The sequence below is a fragment of the Saimiri boliviensis genome, chromosome 2 (assembly GCF_048565385.1).
Source record: "Saimiri boliviensis isolate mSaiBol1 chromosome 2, mSaiBol1.pri, whole genome shotgun sequence".
In the NCBI taxonomy this organism is placed as follows: domain Eukaryota; kingdom Metazoa; phylum Chordata; class Mammalia; order Primates; family Cebidae; genus Saimiri; species Saimiri boliviensis.
Window position 1 is genome coordinate 179700108 of NC_133450.1, and position 25320 is coordinate 179725427.

A 25320-nucleotide genomic window follows, 5' to 3' on the forward strand; every position below is an offset into this window, starting at 1 on the left:
TCAATGTCTTTTCATCTTGAAGCAATAACAATGAAACTCATAACTCAAATCTGTTTACCAGCCTAAGAGAAGCATTAAAAATCATACTGGCTTCTTCTATGCTTTATTAGAAAGATTCAAGGAGGGAATAAAATGGCAGAATTATTCCAAGCCATGTTCAGGAGCAACAACAAAAAGAATTTGTAACTGCAATTCCAATGTTTCATAAATGTCCTCTATTTCCACGTAAAAACCCTTTAAAATTAACATAATTAAGGCAGCCAATAAAACACAATCCCTGCAACTTTTGTATATAAATCCTAATACAGTATCGGTAGAGCATGACTTATCAATAAAATATACTACATTTGTTATCAAATATAGAAACCACAGTTCCAGATTTATGTTTTTTAAAAAATTAATTTATTTTAAGTTAAGGATCTCTATGTAAATTTATTTTGGTATCAAACAACTGCAATTAGTGACAGGGGGAAAAGCATCCACAATTGTGGATGGTAATTTATTTATAAAAACTATACAAAATTAGATTAATTATAACAACTTATAAAAGTTTTCTGAAATTAATTTTGCTTTTGAAAAAGTATCAAAAGTCTTCAGATCCAGAATGATAGCCTTTTTTTATTTTTGATTTGTGGAATTATAGCACATCAGATCTTTAATCAACTACATCAGATGAAATCCTAGATAATAAAGTATTCTCAATTTCCTGACAGCTTGGAATGTAAATGAAAACTTGTTCCATTTTTATTAAAGAAAAAACCTAGAATAATGCATCCAATAGTATCAAATACCTGTTAGAATGGCTTGTCTGCTATAATTAAACATGGGCAATTAGTTCTACATTTTTTTAAATTGCCTTAAATTAATTCCTTCCTTTAATAAAAAAAAGTTTTTCTCATCTATTTCAGATCTCTGTTATTTGGTTTTAACTATAAAATTTGCGTCAACATAAGGAATCTTCAAAACAGTATCTATTTTAAAAGCACATATAAGCAAAACTAAATTTCTCAAATTATTAACAAATCTAAAGCAATAATTTAATATTCTATTGCAAAATATAGGTTGCCTTAAGAGAAACATGCTTGGTCAATCTTTTGCTTTTAGGTTTGGTGGCCAAACATTTAAAAATAAAGAAAAAAATACCATTACTCTTTGCTAATGGCTTTTAAGATTTGCAGACACAGCTAAATACTCATCTAACAAAGTACCCAGGCTATCCAACTATATTTGCCATGAATTCATAAGACAATAACACATTTATAATATGAAAGTAGTCAAAAAAAATAAAGAATAAAAAGAAATAGCCACAGGTATTTTACACCTAAAATAAGTTGACCTAATAAGGGTTACATGAGAAATAACATACAAGACCCCAAATAAATTTTAGATACAAAATTATATGATGTGGCTTTGTTCAAACATACCTAAAATTCAAACTCAAGTTAAATACCTAGGCTGGCTTTTTTATATCACCAGCTTTCATTAGGGCCTTGATCGCTCTTGCCCTCATCTCAAGTTCTAGCAGCTCTAGTTGCTGTGCAGAAGGTTGAACATCTTCTGGTGGAGGAACAGACAGGGTGGCTGCTTTGGGTTCCTTTGGGCTAGATTCTGCCAGTCCCAGAATCTCATTCACACTTTTCTCAATGTCCTTCTCCAGGTCATCTATCTGACCAGCTTCACTTTGGACTGTATTTTCTGGTGCCTCCGGAGCAGCTGCTTCTTCGTTACATGGGCCTTCTATGTCGCTGTCATAAGCATCTGCATTTATACTGAGTACATCACTATCTTCCCCTTTGCCTATAACAAACAAACAAACAAACAAAATAGAAAGATTCATGTAAATTAAATGCCATGGGTCAAAATTTACTTACTGTTTATAATTTAAAAACTGCTTTGATTCCACCTCCCACTATGAGTCCCAAATATATTACATAATCCCCATGCCACCCTCTTTCCCTGACTTCTCAACCTTCAAAGCAGATCAAATTTAATATAAATTCAAATGTATTTTTCATTCTAATTTAGAACATGGGAACATTGAGAAATTTATTCCATCATATGGAGTACCCATGATCTATTTTCCTAATTAAAACATCATAACATATTATATCACAGTAAAACTTCTGCATTACGAAATGAAAGCTGACACTGGAAATCCTCTGGATAGAGTATGGCTTATTTGCCAAGTAGCAAAATTTCATTCTATAAAGTGTTTAAAATACTTTGCTTTATAAACTACAAAAAAGTGTCATCAGCAAGCAGGGCAACATGTGCATTACAATTATCCCAATTGTTTCATATGCTTTCTCAAACACTCTGTTCCAAATCAATAAAAGAAAGAATGCGTAAGGCCATTTTCTAAGATAAAATGTTTTAATAAAAAGGATTTTATTTTTATTTTATTTTATTTCTGAGACGGAGTTTCGCTCGTTACCCAGGCTGGAGTACAATGGCGCGATCTCGGCTCACTGCAACCTCCGCCTCCTGGGTTCAGGCAATTCTCCTGCCTCAGCCTCCTGAGTAGCTGGGATTACAGGCACGTGCCACCATGCCCAGCTAATGTTTTGTATTTTTAGTAGAGACGGGGTTTCACCATGTTGACCAGGATGGTCTCGATCTCTTGACTTCATGATCCACCCGCCTCGGTCTCCCAAAGTGCTGGGATTACAGGATTGAGCCACCGCGCCCAGCCGATGAAGAGGATTTTAATTAAAAATTAGTACACCATAAATTTAAAAAATGCATTTATTATAAAACTTTTATAACTGATGCTAACAACCTGAATAAACACAGATGATGGTTTCGACCACCTTGTTCTTGTCATTGAATACTACTCAATTCAAGGCATCCTTTACAACTTTTGAGTACTCACTTATATCCCCAATTAATTTATCCTTTAAATACTGAATTATTTTTTTAAAGTCATGATCCCCAGAATGTTAGCTTTCCCTACTGTAAGAAAGCTTTGACAGTGCTTTCCTTATAGTAGGGAAAACAACTTTACAAAACATAGATTGACGCATGGAAAATTCTAATAACAGACTGGTACAAGAAGGACATAAACAATTATACTCCACTGGTTTTATAACAGATGATTTACTGACCTTCAATGATCCTCCTATAAGATTGTAATTCAAAAACTACCCCCATTACAAAATTAAAGTGGAAAATAAAACAATAAATTATTTTTGTGTCCATAAATAGAACTTGTAAAAAAAAAAAAAGGTTATTTGATGCCAAAGAACATTTTATATATTGCCCCAAAGCAACAAGTATTTCCAAATAGCAAAAAAAAAAAAAAAATTACAGAAAATTGAACATAACCTTTTGTTTTAGGAAATATTGTTTATATAAGTATTCTAACTTGAGACTAAAACAGATTTAAGAAAATAAGTGCTAAGTTGTTCACAGACTCAAAAAATTAATTTTAGTGCCTACCAGGCTTCACCTAAAATTTAAAGTGTTAAAGTCACTGATTCTGAATAAGAATCTACAGGCTGTATAAAATATTTTAAAATGCAAATTTTTGAAAAATGTCTTTGTTTTTAGACTAGAGGTTGTTGGGAAATAATGAACAAAGAGCTGAATAATGTGTGGGTGGAGAAGAGGTAAATTGGTAGTTAATTCAGAGGCTTGATCAGACTCAGGTTCAATTTTTTTGGCAAGAACTTAGAAGTGACATTGTATACTTCCAACACATAATATACAATTGCTTTACTTTTTGTGATCATCTCAGTATCCACTGGGATTGGGTACTGTCTATGATACTCTTGATTCCTTGAACCTAATCACTGTAATGCTTTTATTTGTAATCTAGTTTTTTTCTGTGGAAACTAAGGAATTTTTTGTGTGTGATCGGTAGCAGTATATATATATTTTTTTTTTTTCTTATTGCATTTTAGGTTTTGGGGTACATGTAAGAACATGTAAGATTATTGCATAGGTACACACATGGCAGTATGATTTGCTGCCTTCCTCCCCTTCAACTATATCTGGCATTTCTCCTCATGCTATCTCTCCACAACTCCCCACCCCCCACTGTCCCTCCCCTTTTCCCCGCCTCGACAGACTCCAGTGTGTGATGCTCCCCTCCCTGTGTCCATGTGTTCTCATTGTTCAACACCCACCTATGAGTGAGAACATGTGGTGTTTGATTTTCTGTTCTTGTGTCAGTTTGCTGAGAATGATGGTTTCCAGGTTCATCCATGTCCCTACAAAGGACACGAACACATCATTTTTTATGGCTGCATAATATTCCATGGTGTATATGTGCCACATTTTCCCTGTCCAGTATATCATCGATGGGCATTTGGGTTGGTTCCAGGTCTTTGCTATTGAACATTCGTGTGCATGTGTCCTTATAGTAGAATGATTTATAATCCTTTGGGTATATACCCAGTAATGGGATTGCTGAGTCAAATGGAATTTCTATTTCTAGGTCCTTGAGGAATCGCCACACTGTCTTTCACAATGGTTGAACTAATTTACACTCCCACCATCAATGTAAAAGTGTTCCTATTTCTCCACATCCTCTCCAACATCTGTTGTCTCCAGATTTTTTAATGATCACCATTCTAACTGGCGTGAGATGGTATCTCAATGTAGGAATTTTTTAAATCTTTGAATTCTATTTCATAGGATGTGTCCTAGGTTTGATGTTCTACACTTGGTAAGCCCTTTCAGGGTGAAGGCCTTCTTCATCTCCTATCAGTTTTATCTGGATCGATTATTTCTTTATTTTCCCTTTCCACTGTCTAGTTTCTCACTTTCTGACTTATTCAGTCACTTTATCAAGTCCCTGCTCAAATAGTTCCTTATCACATCAAAACGATCACTCTCTGTGAAATCATCTTCCTGCTACTATCTTCTTATCCCGTTTTATTTTTCTTCATTGAATCTGACATTTTTACGCATTTTTACTCTCTCTCTACAGAGATTTTTCTTGTTCACTTCTGTTTCCTCAGTGCTTAAAACAGTGTCTTATACACAGTATATGCTAATATTTGTTGAATTATAAACTTGGTTGATATTGAACTTCATGAGTTGTTCATCTTCATCTCTTAACTTTTATTGCACATTTTAAAATATCTTTCTTTTCTGCATTTTGAGATACTTCCTTAACATTATCTTCCAGCAACTACTGAATAATTTGCTTTTGATACCTGTTTGTTTGTTTTTGAGAAGCCTCGCTCTGTCCCCCAGGCTGGAGTGCAGTGGCAAGATCTCAGCTCACTCCAGCCTCCGCCTCCTGGGTTCAAGCAATTCTTCTGCCTCAGCCTCCAGACTAGCTGGGATTACAGGCACATGCCACCACACCTGGCTAATTTTTATATTTTTAGTAGAGATGGGGTTTCACCATGTTGGCCAGGCTGGTCTCAAACTCCTGACCTCGTGATCCGCCCGCCTCAGCCTCCCAAAGTGCTGGGATTATAGGCGTGAGCCACCACACCCAGCCGATATCTGTATTTTTAAATCCTGACAATTCTTGGTCTCTGGCTTTTTTTCACTGCACCCTGTTTTATGACTGCAGTGTCCACCTCAGTCTCTCTAATAAGGATATTAAATAGACTCTTTTCTTCCCCTTGCTCCAGAAGATTATCTTCTGATTCCTGCATTTTCTTTATTTCTTCCTTTGTTTATCTTGGTCTTTCATTTGTTTTGGCTATGTTTTTCCAGCAGCTGGTTTGAGTTTTTTCAGCAGTTGTTTATTTCTCTAATGTATCTTTTTCATCGATGTAAAGTGGATGAGGGGTAGGCCTCTTGGAGATATATGGTCAGGGAAAGGAGGAGTTCAGTTGGCTTCATTATTCAGAATGAATTTAATATTAATTGTCATGTTGTTTGTTCCACAGCCAATTCTTCTTTGCTTCCAAGACTCTCAAAGAATTACACTTATCTACGGTGTCTTTGGCTGTGATTTTCCTTTTTGCTGTCAATTTGATTCTGTCTATTTATATTTTGTGAAAACCATAAAAATCCTTGCCTTTATATTCTATCTTTTTTGTTATACTGTAAATTCATTTTTTCTTTTAACGTTTTTTATACTTCATTCTTATAAAAGATTGAATATATGTTCACAAAGCAAAATGGAAAAATTAATTTTTCTTCTTCTCCTTTTACTCCCCTTCCCAGAAGTAATCACTGTTAATAATTTAGAGTACTTATTTTATTTTTAACAAAAACACAATTATCATGCTTTGGCTTACTTTTTTTGACTTAACAATATATCTTGGTCATTTTTTTTCATCTTAGCATTGTACTAGCTTTTTTTAGACAGAAATCCTAACTTTTACTAGGATGTAAAAAGTAACATATTGTTTTAATTTGCATTTATCTGATTAGAAATTAGGTTGAGCATTCTTTTCCATGTTTGTATTGGCCCTCTGTTATTTCCAGTTTTGTGAAATAGTTGACTTGTTTCTACCCTTTGTCCATGTTTTTGGTTGTTTCTTAAAAATATCTAGACATTCTATATATTCTTCTATTTGTCCTTTTTAAAAATAAATTTGCTTTTTTTTTTGTAGCTTGCCTGTCTTATAATTTTATTTATGGCATATTTTCTTTCTCAGAAATCTAACATTTTTATTAAGCTAAATCTGTTAATTATTTTTCCTCTGTTTATTTTTGTGTTTTACTTTGGAAGGACTGGTATTTATTAGTTTTGGCATTAGTTAATTTACAATTTATACGTTATTATTTTTAAGCATTTCTCTTCTGTTGTTTCAGCGGGTTCTTGGTAGGGACGGGAAGTAGATATGTAATGTTCATTCGATTGCCATCTTCAGCGGAAATTTTGACAAGTATTTAAATAATCCATGTTCTAGAGTTTGTCTTGGCTTATTTAATAAATCACCATCAAGAGGTTTCACAAGGATATCACTCATAGCACTAGATACACTTTCATCTTATGCATAAGAACTGTTTCTGATAAGCTGGATTATTATCAACCAGAATATTTATAAGTCCTATCAAGGTCTAAATATGCTAGCATAATTTAAAGGTTCCTTTTATTTTTCTAACTCAAAATGTTTGTGATGTGATTAATAGTTCTTATATGTTTATTTACTTTCATTGGATATTCTATTTACAAGTTTTAACAGAAAGTAAACCTATGCCACACAGTATTTTTCTTTTCTCTAACTTAGGGAATCCCACAGCTCTCAAGCATTGAGGTTTGTTACAGATGATAATAAAAACAGAGGTACTGCATTGTAGTTTTTTTCTATTACATAGCACACCCCTTTTAATTTATATTAGTATATTACTTTTAGAGTAATTGAGTCTTATGTTGTTTATTTTTTCTCCTTGCTAATAAAATGTTCACAGAGTGTTGGCTGTTCTATTTAGCTGCCAAATATTTTGTTTTTATGGTTTTATCCCATGTTCACCACTATGGCTCACTGAATAACATAAACATAATAAGCCTGTGAAAAATTATTCCATTTATTTATGTGTCAGTGATGAATTTGAGTAGTGATTGATTCATTTTGCTGTCTAGACACTAAGTCTAGGTGGATTAGTCATTGAAAAAATCTTTAGTATATGGGTGCAGAGTTTGACTGGGATATGAATCAAGTTGGTAAGACCGAAGACAGCAGGTAAACAAAAGAAAAGAGAGTGAAAGTATACAGGCTAGAGGACAGTGTAATACAACTAAAGTACATTGGTGAGTAGCTGGCCAGAGGATCAACCGTAAGGGATGAATGCATTATAAAGCCCTTTTTCCCCCTGAGAAATCTTTTAAGTCTTTGTCTTCCTATAACTATTGCCTAGCTAAGCTCTTAAACTCCTTTATTCCTTTCTCATAAACTATTTCCTCCATTTCTTCATTTGTATTGTTTTTTCTCAAGTGCACTAAATAGTATATAGTATTTCAGGGGTTACCCAACTTAGTGAAGGAGCACAGTTAATGTAAGGAATATATCGTGTCCTCTTATTTCTTTGTGTATTGTTTAAAGTTAACTTTAGTTCCGTTGCTGCTCTGTAACATCAGTAACTTTGGTCTAAGTTTTTACTTGCTCTCTTGCCTTCGCCACTTTGACTATTCTGTCTTTAGTTAGTAGTCTGAATGTGTATTCTTATTATTTTTAATTGTATTTTTAAATATTTTACCTCAGACCCAATTGCCTTTTATTTTTCTTGGTGGATTTCAATAACCTTAGTTTAACATCATGCATACATCAAAACTGTTTTTATTTGCTTTTCTTCCTTTAGGTATTTTTTTTTAAAACAGCTTAAATTAAGTGGGTTTAAAGTACTAGTGCCTTTGTAGAACCCAAACACCTCTTTTGTTCATGAACAGATTTTTAACATTTTTATCACAAATCATATTAAATGATTATCTAATCTAAAAATTTTTTAACAAAACTTTGTGAAAACTTATTCTAAATAGATACCACATTACCTGTTATATTTCTCACTACTGACTAGACTTGACTTTAAGGAGTAGAAATAATGAACCTCAGTTTTTCCTGAAATCTCTCTCTCTCTCATATGTGGGCAGAACAGAGGTTGGAGAGACAAAACATGATTACCTTAAAATTTTAAGATCTTCCAATAACTTATTTGGGGATGAAATTACTTCTTTAGAGATAATGTATAAGCTTTACTTCTTCTATTTAAAGATCATGATTGATAGAGAAAACCTTACAATTCCCTAATGCCAACAATGGGAGTAAATTATCTTGGAAATGTTTTAGTAAGTTTGCAGATGATGCTTTTAAAAATGAGTTACTAATTCTACTGGAATGCTGAAAATTAAGACATACTTAAAAGACTTGAGGTATAAAGCTCTTCAAACTGCCATGTTCTATTGTCTAAGTCACTTAACATATGCTAAATTATCTCAGGTGTATAAGAAGCTTTGGCATCTATGGTGCAGCTATGGCACCTATGGATGCATTTAGCAATGCTGTGTTATGGAGAACTTGGCTTTTTTTTTTTTTTTCTGTGTAGTGTATTAAACTACTGATTTAGATTTAAGTGCATTAGGTTGACCATAATTTACAAAATTTAATCGTGGCATAACTGATTTCAAACAATAAAGAACAAACGCCAATGATTCAGTAAAGAAAACCTGTCTAGTATTCTATTGAACCGTCACTTAACTTCCAAATAACATGAATATCCACCAGCTTGTAAATTTGACTTTTAAGACTCACAAATCCATTAACTATCCCCTTCAGAGACTATTTCAAGAATCAAATAAATATTCACTACGTATCTTTTACATATGCCATGACAGTGCTGTAAAGACCTCAGAAGTAGGTCTTGCAAAATGTCAGAGTTACAAAATACTTGTGGCATGATTAAGACACAGGCTTTGCCTTCACAGTATGCTTAATGTATGGCATCATACTTTAACATACCAAATTATGCAATATAACGTATAAGATAATTTCAGAGCATACAAGGCAAGAGGCAAAAGTCAAGGAGATATTCACAGATATGTGATATGAGACCAGTCTTGAAGAATGGGTAAAATCTAATACGTGGTATTAACAGGAGACGAAACTCCAAGTGTGAGGGACAGAATAGGCACAAGCAAAATGCTAGATGAAAGCTCAGTACAGAAGTATGTGAGCCTGACAGCATAAAATGCACAGGTGAGAATATATAAAAAAGCAGTATCCAAAATTATTGTCTCTGAATACATTATCATTCTCGGATAAAAAGCACAATAGGGCCTCCCTGCCAGTCTTTTACAATGGATCAGATAAGTGGATACTTTTGGTCTCGCACTGGGGCACAATAACAGGCTGACATAAGCAATTCTTGACTACAACCTTTCACTGAGTAATCTGAAAGTAAATAAAAAATTATTTAAAACATCATTTATCATTTCTCTTATCATTGATTAAACAGGTTTCTGATAGAATAAAAGTTTGATAACAAAAATAAAAACACCCAAAAGGGGACAATGAAAGCAGAACAGCTATCTTAGCACCCATATTTCCAAGCAGTAGAGTTTGGAAGCAAGCAACTTTTCACCCTAAAGGTTTCTTGGAACTTACTCATTCAAAAGAGCATCACATTCAAACACTTTCTGTTAGTAAAATCCATAATCTACCCACCCTAGGAAAGTATGCTCGAAATCATTGCCTGCTTCACAAACTACCACGTTTCCTGTGGCATTGCTTTTGCTTGCTTGCATATAAATATAAGCTCAGAAAGAGATAACTAAAGAATACTAAAGACTTCATTCTAATTTTACATAATGTAAATTTATTTTTTTAACCAATTTTTTTTTTTGAGAGAGGGTCTCACTCTGCTACCCAAGCTGGAGTTCACTAGCACAATCATGGCTCACTACAACTTCTGTCTCCTGGACTGAAGCAATCCTCCCACTGACTCATGCCTGTAACCCAGTACTTTGGTAGGCCAAGGCACGTGGATCACTTGAGGTAAGGAGTTTGAGATCAGGCTGGTCAACATGGTGAAACCCTGTCTCCATTAAAAATAAAAAAATTAGCCAGGCGTGGTGGTGCGCACCTGTAATCCCAACTACTCAGGAGGCTGAGGCAGGGGAACTGCTTGAACCCAGGAGGAAGAGGTTGCAATGAGCCAAGATCACATCACTGCACTCCAGCCTGGGTGACAGAGCGAGACTCAATTGAGAGAAGAAGGGAGGTGAGCGGATGTAGGTTGGGGAAGGGAAGGCGTCATAGATATGGAGATATTTGATCTTAAAAACAGTAGTCTGATGTCAGTAAGAGTACACCACTGGTGTAAATAAGTTCAGATCTCAGATTTGACATATTGGAACACAGGTATTAAAACCTGCAGTCACAACTGGTAGGTTGTGAACTAGACCTGTGATAGATCAACACAGTTCTGGTTTTCAAAAGGTGACTTCTATAAGACTACAGTACAGTAAACCTGACATAAATTCCCAGTGAAATTCTAGGTTTATTAGGAGGTTTATGAGCTCTGGAAAAAAAAATTAGTACCAACTAATTTAGACAGATCAGGTAACATTTGATCAGGAATCTAAATGATGCATGGAAGACCCATATGATTATCCAAGGAAGGAAGCAGGCAGGCAGAAGGAACAGCAAAAACAGAGCCCCTGACACAACAGTGTTTGGAGTGCTAGAAGAAAGCAAAGAGGTGGGAGCAGAGAGAGCAAGGTGGGAGTAACAGGTCACATCATGTGAAGGCTGTACTGGCCACAGGAAAGACGGACATGGATTTTGTGCAGAGATAAGAAGCTATTAGAAGACTTTGACAAAACAGTGACAAGACCATTCATACAGTTCAAAATAACCAGACTGCTGTGTGATAAAAGAGACTACAAGGAACATGATAGAAACAGGGGTATCAGAATGGAGAAGAAGGAAAGGACTGAAAAATGATTCTTGGCCTGGTTCTTGGCCTGGACACGGAGAAGAATGTAACTGCTATTTATTAAGATGGGGATAGACGGCAGCAGTAGCAAGGTATTGTTGTTTTTGTTTCTTGTTTTTTGGGGAGTCAGAGAGGGATCTAGAATTTATTCAGGGACATGCTAACTTTAAAACGCTTTAATAAGTAAAATGGATATACAAGTGCTAGAAAGAAGTCTGAATTGTAGAAATAAATTAGTAGTTGTCAGTCTTGGAACTACATAAGATCATCACTTAGCATAGAAAAAAGTCGGTCCTGGGCACTCATCCTTTAGAAGTCAGAAAGAGTTAGGAAAGCCAGTGTCAAAAAAGAGAAAATAACCAATGCTGTCAAATGCAGCTGGTGGGTCAAGATGAGAACTGAGCAATGACCAGTGAAATGGCTGCTGGCAATAATTCACTACAGAGGGAGACACTGATTAGGTGGAGAAATGAAGTATTTACAGGTACCAAAAGGTAGCAAGATCAGTATTCAAAGAGAGGGGCTGGTCTGGGCAGCACAAAGAGTTCACCAATTTTAACAGGACATAAGGGGAGTATATAGGTTCAGATACAGGTGGGTATGAAAAAATTTATTTATGTATCTGTTTTCCTTTATTAGATGCGTTCTTTCCAGGTCAGGACATAATTATCTTTCTATCCCTAGTGCCTAGAACAAAACAGTAAGTTTGTTGGGTAAAGGGGTGAGCTTCAAAATTTGAAGAGATATTACTTGGAAGATGTATTAAACTCATTATCTTTAAACCAAAGGGCACAGAAAAACCAATGAATACAATTTACATAAAGGCATATATGATGATTCAATATATACCGTTTTACCAATTAGAAACTGCCAGGTTGATACTGAGGTGATGAGGCAGAAAACAATAATGACAGCAACGATAACAGAAATAACTACAAGGACTGATATTTTTGATAACTTAATATGTACTAAGCACGGCTCTAAAGCACTTTGCATTTTTAATTCATTCAATCCTTGCACCTAGATAATGAAATAGGCATTCAAATTTACTATCCTCATTTTTAAAATGGGGAAGCTGGGGACAGAGAATTTAAGTAACTTGCCCTAGTTTTACACAGCTAAAGCAGCAAAAACAAAATTCAAACCCAAGTAAATCTCCAAAATCTATGCACTTAACATTCTATATTATTTCTCAGAACTTAATAGATTCAAAATAACCACAAAAGCTTCACAAATTAGGATGCTGGGTTCAGCCAAAAGTGTCTTCTTGTGAGTCCCTTAAATGATATACTTACAAAGTCTTACATGAATAAATATAGTATGCAGCAAATACACACCTAGAGCCCGTATATTATATATGAGTAACTAGTAAGAGAACAAAAAGACAAGCTGCAGATTCAGAGAAAACATCTGCAAAACATGTGACAAAGCACTGGTACCCAAAATACCTAGAGACTTCTTAAAACAACATGAAAACAACCCAGTTTTTAAAATCCCCAAAAGATCTGAAAAGACAACTCACCAAATATATATAAATGGCAAATAAGTATATGAAAGATGTTCAACGTCATATGTCATTAGGGAATTGCAAAAGAAAACAAGAGACTACTTATAGTCCTATTAGAATGGCCAAAATCCAGAACACTGACACTACCAAATGCTATGAGAACATGGAGCAACAGGAACTCTCATTCATTGTCAGTGGGAATGCAAAACGGTACGCTTTGAAATGCAGTTTAGCAGTTTCTTAAAAAACTAAACTTGATATTTATCCAAATGGGTTGCAAAGTTATATCCACACAAAAACCCTCACACTATTTTATTCATAATTGCCAAAACTTGGATACAACTAAGATGTCAAGGGTGAATGGATCAACAAACTGTTGTACATCTATGCAGTGGAAGATACTCAGCAATAAAACAAAATGTACCATCAAGCCACACAAAGACATGGAGGAACTTCAAATACTGAGTGACAGAAACCAATCTGAAAAGGCTATACACTGTATGATTCAAAACTAGAGATTCCAGGAAAAGCAAAACTATAGGGACTGTAAAATGATCAGTGGTTGCCAGGGGCTGGTGGGGGAAAGAGTGGGGCAGGATAAATAGGTGAAACACAGGAGATTTTTTAAGGCAGTGAAAAGATTCTGTATATTGTAACAGTGGATTTAGGTCATTATAAAATTATCAAAACCCACAGAATGTACAACACAAAGGGTAAGCCTTAATCATAAATTATGGACTTCGTTAATAATAATGTACAAATTGGTTCACTTGGGGAGGAGTTTGTAAGCAGGTATATGACAACTCTTCGTACTTCCTGCTCATTTTTCTGTAAACCTAAAGCTGCTACCAAAAAAAAAAAAATGCCTTTTAATAAAAAATAAAGTGTAAGCTCAACATGTATCAACTATATGATGTGGCAGCCAAAACTGTGAATTAAATCAGACTATGATGTGGTGTGTGTAGAGTTCAGAAACTGGTGACAAAATCTGGATTCAAGCCTAGTATTTACTGTCTTTTCCTGTGGTAGGAGCACACAGGTAAAGAGGTGCCTTCCCTAATAAACTGGGTAAGAATGTAATGACTAAAAAGCAACCAATGTCCCAGTAACAACTGAAGGTTTACACTATGTGACCTCCAAAGTAGATGTCTCAAAAGTATATCTAGGATCCTATGATCTACATCACAGGATAGAATGTTTAAAGTGAGTACTTAAAGACACATAGAAATAAACATTTCTCTCAAAATACTGAAATCTTTTTGGATATGTATGCATCTTGATAAAAAAGACATATACGTATGCAAAAAAAAAAAAAAAAAAACCTTGCCAATTTTCAGTGTTTTTTTTTTTGTTGTTGTTGTTGTTCTATTTTTTTCTTTTTTGAGACAAGGTCTCGCTCTGATGCCCAGGCTGGAGTGCTGTGATGCAATCATGGCTCGTGCAACTTTGACCTCAAGCGATCTCCCCTCCTCAGCCTCCTAAAATGCTGGGATTATGGGCATGAGCCTGGCTAACAATTTTTTTAATGGGGGAGGAGTAAGATTTGAGCCTCTTTAAAGCAAAACTCTGTGTGCATATTTTGTGCTTGCATATCTTTAAGGAAGAGATTCTCACATGAGACAGCTAATGTACAAGTATTCAAAATAAGATGTGGTAAATATCTTAACTGATTTTGGTCATTTTATATACCATGTAATTACATTATTTATTTTAATGACTGTACTCAAATGAATATATTTTAAGAAACCATTAAACAGATCAAAGACTAAATCAAACATATTTTCTTTTAATAGAATAAAAAAATTAGAGATAACAGAAAAAAAGTGTATGTTTCACTTTGCTTCAATTAAACAATTTAGGAAAACAGTTACTAATCACTCTTCCTAAATACAAACAATGCACTAGGCAATGGTCTTAACAAAATCTGACAGCTAGAGAGGAACTTCAAGACAAGGCCAAACAGCCAACCATTGCTTGAATACTCTACAACAGCACCACCAAGTGGCTATTTGTGTCCGAACACATTCAGCATCAGAAACGTATCTTAAAAGGCACTTCACTGCATTAGACGAAAAAATTTTGTCTAGAACAAACCTAATCATGCTTCCATTTACTAGTCCTTCAAATATTTTACAGAAAATACTATAAACCTCAACTCTTCAATCTAACTTAACAAAGCTATATATTTCTCATGTATAGTTTTAAAATTTCTCTCATGAAAACTTCCAAGAAAAAATGCAAACCATAAGAACGTAATTTTTGAATTTACAAAGGAAAAATAGTTCACAAAACGACATACTTCTCCAATTGTAAACTTTAAAGCAACAATTTAAATACCAGTATTTTACTATAGTTGAATGTCTTGAATAAACAACATTAGCAGATATTTGTTTGATATTTTAAAATATTTTCTACAAACTAAATACCTTCAACAGTTTTTATTTTTAACTATAGCACAAATGACCAATTTAGAAAATTCATATAAGCCATCATTATTTGAAAAGCAGCAATCTCCGAAATCCTCCAGGGAATTAACATAAGATCTCAAATTTGCACCTGTGAGGTTGCACGTGTACATGTTACCTACACATGTGCTACAGCTGTGCTAATGAGTACAAACTATAACTGATGTTTCTTTTTTTTTTTTGAGACGGAGTTTCGCTCTTGTTACCCAGGCTGGAGTGCAATGGCACGATCTCGGCTCACCACAACCTCCGCCCCCTGGGTTCAGGCAATTCTCCTGCCTCAGCCTCCTGAGTAGCTGGGATTACAGGCACGCACCACCATGCCCAGCTAATTTTTTGTATTTTTAGTAGAGACGGGGTTTCACCATGTTGACCATGTTGGTCTCGATCTCTTGACCTCGTGATCCACCCGCCTCAGCCTCCCAAAGTGCTGGGATTACAGGCTTGAGCCACCGCGCCCGGCCTTAACTGATGTTTCTTATACAATTGCATTCTGACTGAAATGAAAGATTTAAGAAATAATTTTTGGCTGGGTATGGTGGCTCATGCCTGTAATCCTAGCACTTTGCAAGGCCAAGGTGGGAAGATCACCTGAGGTCGGGAGACCAGCCTTGCCAACATGGTGAAATTCCATCTGTACTAATAATACAAAAATTAGCTGGGTGTGGTAGCAGACACCTGTAATCCCAGCTACCCGGGAGGCTGAGGCAGGAGAACTGCTTGAACCTGGGAGGTGGAGCGAGCTGAAATTGAGCCACTGCACTCCAGCCTGGGCAACAGAGTGAAACTATGTGTCAAAACAAAAAAAAGAAAGAATTTCTAATGGAAGAGTTTGTTTTACTATAGTACCAATCATTGAACCTATAGATTATATTTACACTTAAATAACATTTTCACTGTAAAGGTAGTTCCTTTTATATATCTATTATTAAAGGACAGTGGAAGTTAGTGTACAATCTGATACTCATATTCAGCACTGCCAGTTTCAAAAATATTTTCTATCAACAAAAACGAATGAAACCAGTACTAGACAAGAAAATGCAAATTTTAACTTAATTCATAATTAATACTTATTATTCAAGTAATGCTTCAGCATTTTAAATGCTCTAAATACTGATAATGTAACTTAAATAACTTGTATTATATACTATTAATGGTATATGCAAAAAGAAAATTCAATGTTGCTTTATATTTTGGTCTACTGAACAAAACGTTACTTCTGTACTAAATAAGCTTCAATGAATTTTCTCAATTGACCAAGCCATTAAAATGACAATGCATTCACAAGGAACTTATATTCTGCTTTTATTGAGCTCACTGTGAGCAAATGTAGCTAGCTATGCAAGAAAAGTTAGAGATATTAGATTTTGCAGGTTATGCACATTACAAATAGACAATATTAGTGCACTTAGAAAAAAGGGAATAATCTTTATTGAGCCCATCAGGATTTCTATTTCTTGATATACCTCAGCTTGTTTGGTGACTTCAAGCAAGTTAATTACTATCTGGTTGAGATTTCAGCTATGCTAATATTTATCTGGAAGATGGTCTCCATAAATAAATATTCTAGGTAATATGTTTACCCATTATGCAATAAAACATTTTATATTTTAACATTTTGTAGACATTCTTCTAAAAAACTTTAATTCCCTGCTTTAAAAAAAAAAAAAAAAAGGTTAAAACTTAATTTAACTATTTCCTATAGATTTAGCACAACATGAGCATGAACTGTATCATACAGTGGTACTGCTGCACTCTGATCTTATGTCTCATACCATTGTGAGAACCTAAGTGTAGTGTACAGGCTCCTAAGCATAAAAGGCCTGGACTTTCGACATCTGGCTCATTGGAGGTCTTCTTCTCTCCCTCTTTGCACCTTCATGACTGGTTTTCAAATGACTGAAGTTCTCATAAGAAATCAAAGCAAAACAGGCTGTTGACACTAGGAAGACAGTTCTAAAGAACTCTGAGTGTGTGAACATGAGAACAGACAAACATTTTCTTACAAGGTAACACTGGCTAACTTGTGGTCTCCTTTTTTTTCCTAGGAACTGGAAATCAACCAGCCCATTCTAGCTTTTCTTACCCCTTTATAGAACATTCTCTTTTCCTCAGATGATCTAATAGCATACCCTCCATGCTGCCTATTCATTTGATACAAAGAGCAGAAACAAAGAAGAAACAGTAGCAGTGTAGTCTAATTATAAAAATGAGGCGTAATCTAATCATATGAGGTATAAGGTAATATGATTATGATTATATTATATAAAAATTATGTGTATTTAGCATGTATTTATATATGACAAATAATGCCAAACTATGAACCTGAGTTTAGGGGGGTTCTCAGAAGTAGTCAGAGTACAAAGACGTAATTTTGTCTGGCTGGATATGAGGTTATCACAACAGGACTTTTGAAAAGCAGTAGGAATTTTCAAAACAATCAGAAATATTAATAAACCCTACAGTAAATAAATGAGAATTACAGAAAATCTAGATTTTGCTATCTCTACACATAAACTGAACAAATCACTAAATTCATTATCTAACCTGTTTTTCCACTTTTTAAACTAAGCATTAATAAAAGACCAGTTTTTTAAAAAATTCTACCTAAATAATGACTTGCTTTTCTCTACCAAGTAAGTTCATCTGACTCATATTTTAGAGAAACTATTCTAAGCCATCAAAGATTAGGTGATTACATAATAGATAACTTAAATCTTCTTGGCTGCAACAAATTCTTACTGCTCTGAATTAATTTTATCAGAAACAAACGTGAGCTGGCATTTGAGTAACTAATAAAAACTTACTTTACTTTCAATTTTTCCTACTAGAGATAAAAAGCAGCAAAAAAGACATTTAAAAGATTAGCCCTACTAATGTACTTGGCTTGAATAAATTAAAATTACCACTTTATTTCTGCTAGCTAGTAATGTCACAAACAAGAAAGCAATAAATAAGGAAGAAAGAAAGTAAACAAGGAAAAAATACCTCCAGGGGAAAAGTTATCTTACAAAACTTACTGATTTTTTTTTCCACATACAACCCAAAGCTACCCAGTTAACGTATCTCCAATGTCTTAAAGCTGAGGATATATAAATTACTGAAATAAAACTATTCAAGATGACAAAACATTTCCTGGTAGCATCTGTAACTAACTACACATCACAAAACATAATCACTCCAGTAGCTAAAAGAATCATGAAGTAAAGGATATATTCTTTACACTTTTGATTTTTGACCAAATAAATTGCCCTCTTCCTCCATCTGTAAAATAGGGTGAGTTAGACATTGAAAATTTACTACTGGTAAAATGCTTCTATTCTTCAGGTAAATTTTATACAATAATCATAAATCAGTACTTGATTCATACCTTGTTTTAATTCCAAACCTTCAGGTTGCTTGTTCTCTCTCATGGATGAAGTAGAATCTATACCGATGTCTTGCCTGGGAAACAAAAATGAGATCAACTTTAAAACTATATTCAATCACATAAAATTTACTATCCAAGTTCCTAGAATTAAGTTAGGCACTAGAGAAGACAGGGTGAATTCTTCTAAGACCCCAGGGTATCATTCAGTGTACTATGAAAACTCAGAAACATGTATACAAGTGTCAGAAGCAGCAGCTACAAACTACTAGCAATTTAAGCAGTATACTTATTTGTAAAATCAAGGGGCAAACCTGAAAGGAACATGGAAGTAATTTTTTCTCCCTTCCATACTCTGCAGGATAGCTGATAGGAGAAGTCACAACTCACAGCAGTATCCAATAACTTTTCAAGTTCAACTGTTAAATTTAATGAGCATTTTGGCATTCAAATTACTTTATATTCATTTAATTTCATACCTCAAATGCTTTGATGTTTACAGTATATGGAAAATACATATTTTATACATAATATACATACGTAATCAAAGTAAAAGGATTAAATGTAAGATCATACAAAAGTTTCACTATGTTCCAGAACAAAGCTGCAAACTAATGTGCTTTCTTAGCATTATACCATCTTAATATTAATATTATACTTTTCAGCAAAAAGATCAAGAAATTATAAATATTCAAATGAGCCATGTGACCAATTTTCTTCAAAATAGGTATCTCTATTACCTTCTGAGAATTTTTATACACATTCTAAGGCTAATAACACTAGAAATATTTAGGAAATTTTCCTACTCACAAAATTGTATCCATTCATTAACAGCAACAAATCCATCAAAAAACCAAAGGATTAAAAAAGACTTGTGATCATTTCTTTCAGAAGTTTACAATATTCTTTCCAGTCAGCACATCTGGCATTTAGATGCTTGTTTTGTATTAAAACTGCACTAATACAAGCCCAGACTCAGAGAGTTCAACATTATTTGGCTTTGCTGTTAATTATGACATCTGAAATTTATAATTGAGATGTCTCAGTTAGACTTTTGTCTAACGTCACCTACTAAGATTTTATTTGTTTACCACAATGACTGGCAGGTCCCAAGGAGGGTATCAGCAATTCTCCTTGGCAATCCAGGGACAGATTAAATGCCAGTATACTACATTAAGAGTTGTGCAAAACTTAAAGTTAAAACGTGCTACCTCAAATCTTCGAGTCAAATTACATTTTACCTACTGGGAGCATTAGTCTATCTTCCTTTAGAGAAAATGTTTGCTTTTACACATCCTAGAATTGCATTTAATTATTCTTCTAAACATATACATCTGAGCTGACAAAAAAAAAAAAGACTTCAAAATATAATCTAACACCACTAATAAGAGGAGGATAGATACATGTAATACTCTAAGGAGGATACAACATAATTTATATAATATTCTAGCCAAGAATATATAACCTGTATTATGAAGAATCACCAGACAAACTCAAAATGGAAATGAGTAATGTTCTGTTAAGGAAAGTTGAAAGTCACTGTTATAAAATATAAAAGCTGTGGATCTATTCCAGGTTAAAAGATTGCTAAAGAGCCAAGACAATTAAATGTTATAAATGACCTGAGACTGCTGAACTGGTAGGGAAAATGTTGTGAAGGGCATTACTGAGTCAAAAGACAAACTGAAATACTGATAGGAGACTGGATAAAAAAATTATATCAACGTTAAATTTACTCAAGTTGATACTGTTATGGTTACATAATAGAATATCCCCTGGAAAAACACAATGTAACATATAGAGAAGAGTGTCATGATGTATGTAACTTAGCTTCAAATGTTTCCTTAAAAAATATACATATACAAAAGGAAGTATGTAAATAGGATAGAAGGTCAATAAGTAAATCTAGATAAAGGTATATGGATGTTTCTTGTACTATTCTTATTATTACAACATTGTAATAAATCTGAAAGTATTTCCAAATTTTTTAATTGATAATAATGCAATGTAACTGCCTTTCCTATAAAAGCCACTTAGAGCCCCTTTAAATAAAAACTGGACCCCTCTATAAGGACTAACTTCTCTCATAAGCAATTTATTTTAGTGTGCAAAGTGAACTTTTACAATATTCTAGGTTGGGTTCCATTAGGCTGTTGAAGTCACCAAACAGGATTTCAGACAGTAAGTATTGTGCACCATCCTGTGGCAGAAAAGTGAAAAGCTAGATGCTTTCAAGTCAGTTTTACCTGAAGGAAAAAAAAAAAATCCCAGAAAGTTTTCAATAGTTTGAAAATTTTAAATCTATACTAGCTAATTTTTACAAGATGTACTTTTACAACCAAACTATAGGTACAAAGTTCTCTAATACAATTTAAAGATCTCCAACAAATGACATAAAAGGCAAGATATTTACAAAAAAGAAATGTCTTAAATTGTAAGAAAATTATGTGCACTTGTCTTTTTATGTCTAGTTTTATGAAAATAAGAACTTCGTCTACTCTCAGATGGTAAGACATACTAGGTGTCAGAATTAGGAAAACAGAAGCAGTATTTTTTTTTTTTTTTTTTTTTAAATGAGACGGAGTCACTCTTGTTACCCAGGCTGGAGTTGCAATGGCGCGATCTCGGCTCACTGCAACCTCCGCCTCCTGGGCTCAGGCAATTCTCCTGCCTCAGCCTCCTAAGTAGCTGGGATTACAGGCACGCACCACTCCAATTTATGTTTAAATGACATTTCAGTATTTCTATCAAACACTTCAAAACTAGGAAGAATTTTATAAACAACTAGAACGAGAAGAGTGGGGACACACTGCCAAAGCCAGTTTAGGTTAAGAATTTTGCAATTATCTCTGTGCTTCTGTTTAAATTAAAAAAAAAAAAAAAAAAGCCAATTTTTTTTTTTAGAGACAGGTTGTCACCCTGTCTTCCAGGAGGCTGCAGTGCAGTGGTGCGCTCAAGCAGTCTTCCTACCTCAGGCTCCCAAGCAGCTAGGACTACAGACGTGCACCACCATGCCTGGTTAATTTTTTAAGTAAAGATGGCATTTTGCCTTGTTGCCAAGCTGTCCTTGAACTCCTCAGCCTCCAAAAGTGCTGAGATTACAGGTATGAGCCACCTCACCCAGCTCTATTTTTACATTTCTAACTCACTTCTGCCTCCAACATTCCTTTAAAGCAGCTTAATTTACAAGCTTAACCTTGAATCACAAGACAGCCCTATACTTATCACTGAGACTTAAATTCTGAAACCAACATCAGCCCAACTTATTTTTTATTTTACCCCTACATGCTAGCCACTGTCCATCCTTTCTTACAGTTCAATGAATTTTTTTTTTTTGAATCAGATCTGGGGGAGATCTGTGGAACATAATAAAGAACAACCACACATATGAACTCCTAAAAGTTAAAAATGTATTTCTAAATGTGGATTTCAAAAATCCAGTTGTCCACATGTGAAATAACGGCAAATAAATCAGTTCACGTCTCTATTGTGTCCCTCATCAAGCCCCTTCCTCAGATAGCAAAATTTAACCCGATACCTGCTGAAGGAAACCTTATCTCCACATTTCCTCTGCTCAAATAATATAAATCAAAGGATCAGTTACCACACCCCAGTGTTTCCTCTGTCCCGTGATTCTCTAACAATTCATTGTATATAAACTGTCCCCCCATCCTGTAATTCCAAGATTTAATGAATAGGCAATTTCCTAAATAGGGGGCTCTGTTTAGTTTAAAGTGACTAAAGGGAAACAAAAAGGTGAGTATATCTCCTCTTTGCTCTATCCCTGTATTACTATGTTTTCATGTCCTTTCCAGTTTCAAAAATCAGCATTGGATCACTTTGTATAGACATTTAAAGGTGCAAACATGCAGGTTTTAAAATGTGGAATGCTATCTAGCATTTTAGGTCACAATATTACCAGTGATTAGTAACACTGTCTGTGAAAATTTTCTGAAAAATGGTTATTTTGCATAAACTTATTATGTTATGTAGAACATTCTATATATTATAGCCTAATAGCAATTTACAAAGAATACAAGAACATTAAGTGTTGTCCAGATAACCATTTTATGATCCTTTACCAAACCAAAAGCACAGTCAGCTCTTCATATGTGTCTAAGAGAACTGACTTTATAAAAAATAATGTCAATATAACAAATTGATCTCAATTGTGAGAAAAATCCTTTTATACATTCAAAAATATCTTATTTCTCCTAAATTATTTTTGTAATAAATGAAAAAAATAGACACATACCAATGACTTTTTTAAGCAATAGTAAAGATTAAAAATCACAACAAATTTGGCTGGTCACAGTGGCTCATGCCTGTAATCCTAGCACTTTGGGAGGCCGAGGCAAACAGACCACCTGAGGTCTGGAGTTCGAGATCAGTCTATCCAACATAGAGAAAACCTGTCCCTTCTAAAAATACAAAATTAGCCAGGTGTGGTGGCGCATGCCTATAATTCTAGCTACTTGGAAGGCTGAGGCAGGAGAATCACTTAAACCCGGGAAGCGGAGGTTCCAGGAGGGTGAGGTGAGCCAAGATCATGCATTGCACTCCAGCCTGGGCAACAAGAGTGAAACTCCATCTCAAACAAACAAACAAACAAAAAAACCAAGAACAAATTTATTGGTTTCCTTAGGTTTGTGTAGCATAAAAGGAATGGAGGGAAAATCCCCAATACTCATCAGTATAAAGTAGAATTTTAGAAACGTCATTGTTACAGATTCCAAGTAAAAATTCCAAAACAAACACAGTAACATTTTTTTACACATTACCATGTGGCAAGTACTAGTTCTAAAGACTTTCAATCATTTTCTCATTTAATCATCGTAACAATCTTATGAGGTAGGATTCTATTTTCCAGATGAGAAAACGGAGGCCTAGGAAAATTTCATAGTACTAACAAAAGACAGTAAATAACTTACTTTACTTACCTACCTATTTATTTATTTATAAGATGGAGTCTCACTCTGTCGCCCAGGCTGGAGTGCAGTGGCGCAACCTTGGCTTACTGCAACCTCTGCCTCCCAGATCCAAGTGATTCTCCTGCCTTAGCCTCCCTAGTAGCTGGGATTATAGGTGCACACCACCACACCCAGTTAATTTTTGTAATTTTAGTAGAGATAGGGTTTCACCATGTTGGCCAGGCTCATCTCAAAGTCCTGACTTCAAGTGATCTGCCCACCTTAGCCTCCCAAAGTACTGAGATTACAAGCGCGTTCCACCACATGCAGCCAGTAAATAACTTTAAAAGTCCACTAATAAAATGTTTAAATGTCTAATGAGAGACTGTTTATGGTCTGTTATACCAAACAATGGAACGGTAAATAGGCATAAGTATATGTACTGGATAGGACAAAGTCCAAGAGAAAGATTATTATATGGAAAAAACAAATGGGAAAAGGCACAGAATAGTTTGTACAATATGCTACCATTTGTGTGAGAAGAAAATTTATACATATATATGTAAATGTATAAAATATCCCTGGGAGGATACACAAGAACTGGTTTACTGTGGTTGCCTACAGAAGAAAGAACAGGGAATGGCAAAAGGAGAGACTTACTCTCACTATATCCTTTTAAAATCTTTGTATTATATATATATGTATTTATAATTCAAATAAATAAGTTGTTAAGTAACAGATAATACATAAGGACAAATATTCACTCTAGTATAATATTTCTGAATCAAAGGATACACAAGAAAAGGTTAACAGTGGTTACCTTTGAAGCATGGACTTTAACTTGGATTCTTAGACCTTCTCCACCTCCTTACCACCAGATGTATGGATTGAATTCAGGAATTTGTGAACTTGCCTAGTGTATTTGTTTCCCATGCATTTTGTAATAAACTACCACAAGCTTGCTGACTTAAAAACAACAAAAATCTATGCTCTCCCAATTCTGAAGGCTAGAAGTACAAAATCACTATCACTGACCCAAAATCAATGTTATCAGCAGGGCCATAATCCCTCCAGATGCTCTACAGTAGGGTTCCTCTGGGCACAGATTGGTACCAATCCACGGCCTGTGAGGAACCAGGCCATACAGTAGGAGGTAAGTGGTGGTGGGCAAGCGAGCGTTATCGCCTGAGTTCCACCCCAGCATTATTTTCCCATAGGAGTGCAAATCCTATTGTGAACTGTGCCTGCCAGGGATCTAAGTTGCATCCTCCTTATGAGAATATAATATCTGATAATCTGAGGTGGAACACTTTCATCCTGATATCCTCCTCCCCCCATACTCCCAGGTGGAAATATTTTCTTCCATGAAAACAGTTCCTGGTGCCAAAAAGGTTGGGGATTGCTGCTCTGCAGAATACACTGTTTCCCAGGCCATAAGGCCCTTTCTTCTATCTCCAAAGCTAACATCTCTGACTCTGCTGCCTTATGCTTCTATCATATAGTCTTCTGAAAGATTATGTCAAATATTCTTCTGTTTTCCTCATGTAAGGATACATGCAAGTGACTGCATAAGAGCCCACCAAGCCGGGCGTGGTGGCTCAAGCCTGTAATCCCAGCACTTTGGGAGGCCGAGGTGGGTGGATCACAAGGTCGAGAGATCGAGACCAACCTGGTCAACAAGGTGAAACCCCATCTCTACTAAAAATACAAAAAATTAGGCCGGGC

General features: G+C 34.9%; 1 protein-coding gene across 3 annotated transcripts in view; it reads right to left on the reverse strand.

The window, feature by feature from the left end:
• Window positions 1-379: 379 nt before the first annotated feature.
• Window positions 380-25320, reverse strand: part of CAAP1 (caspase activity and apoptosis inhibitor 1) — a 64354-nt gene continuing 39413 nt past the window's right edge. For all 3 annotated transcript variants that reach the window (XM_003939714.4, XM_074394948.1, XM_074394947.1), the window contains exons 5-6: window positions 18689-18762; window positions 380-1797 (exon numbers count right to left, since the gene is read on the reverse strand). In XM_003939714.4, the coding sequence (XP_003939763.3) occupies window positions 1451-1797; window positions 18689-18762 (421 nt within the window). In that variant the 3' untranslated portion in view covers window positions 380-1450. The remainder of the gene's footprint in view (window positions 1798-18688; window positions 18763-25320) is intronic.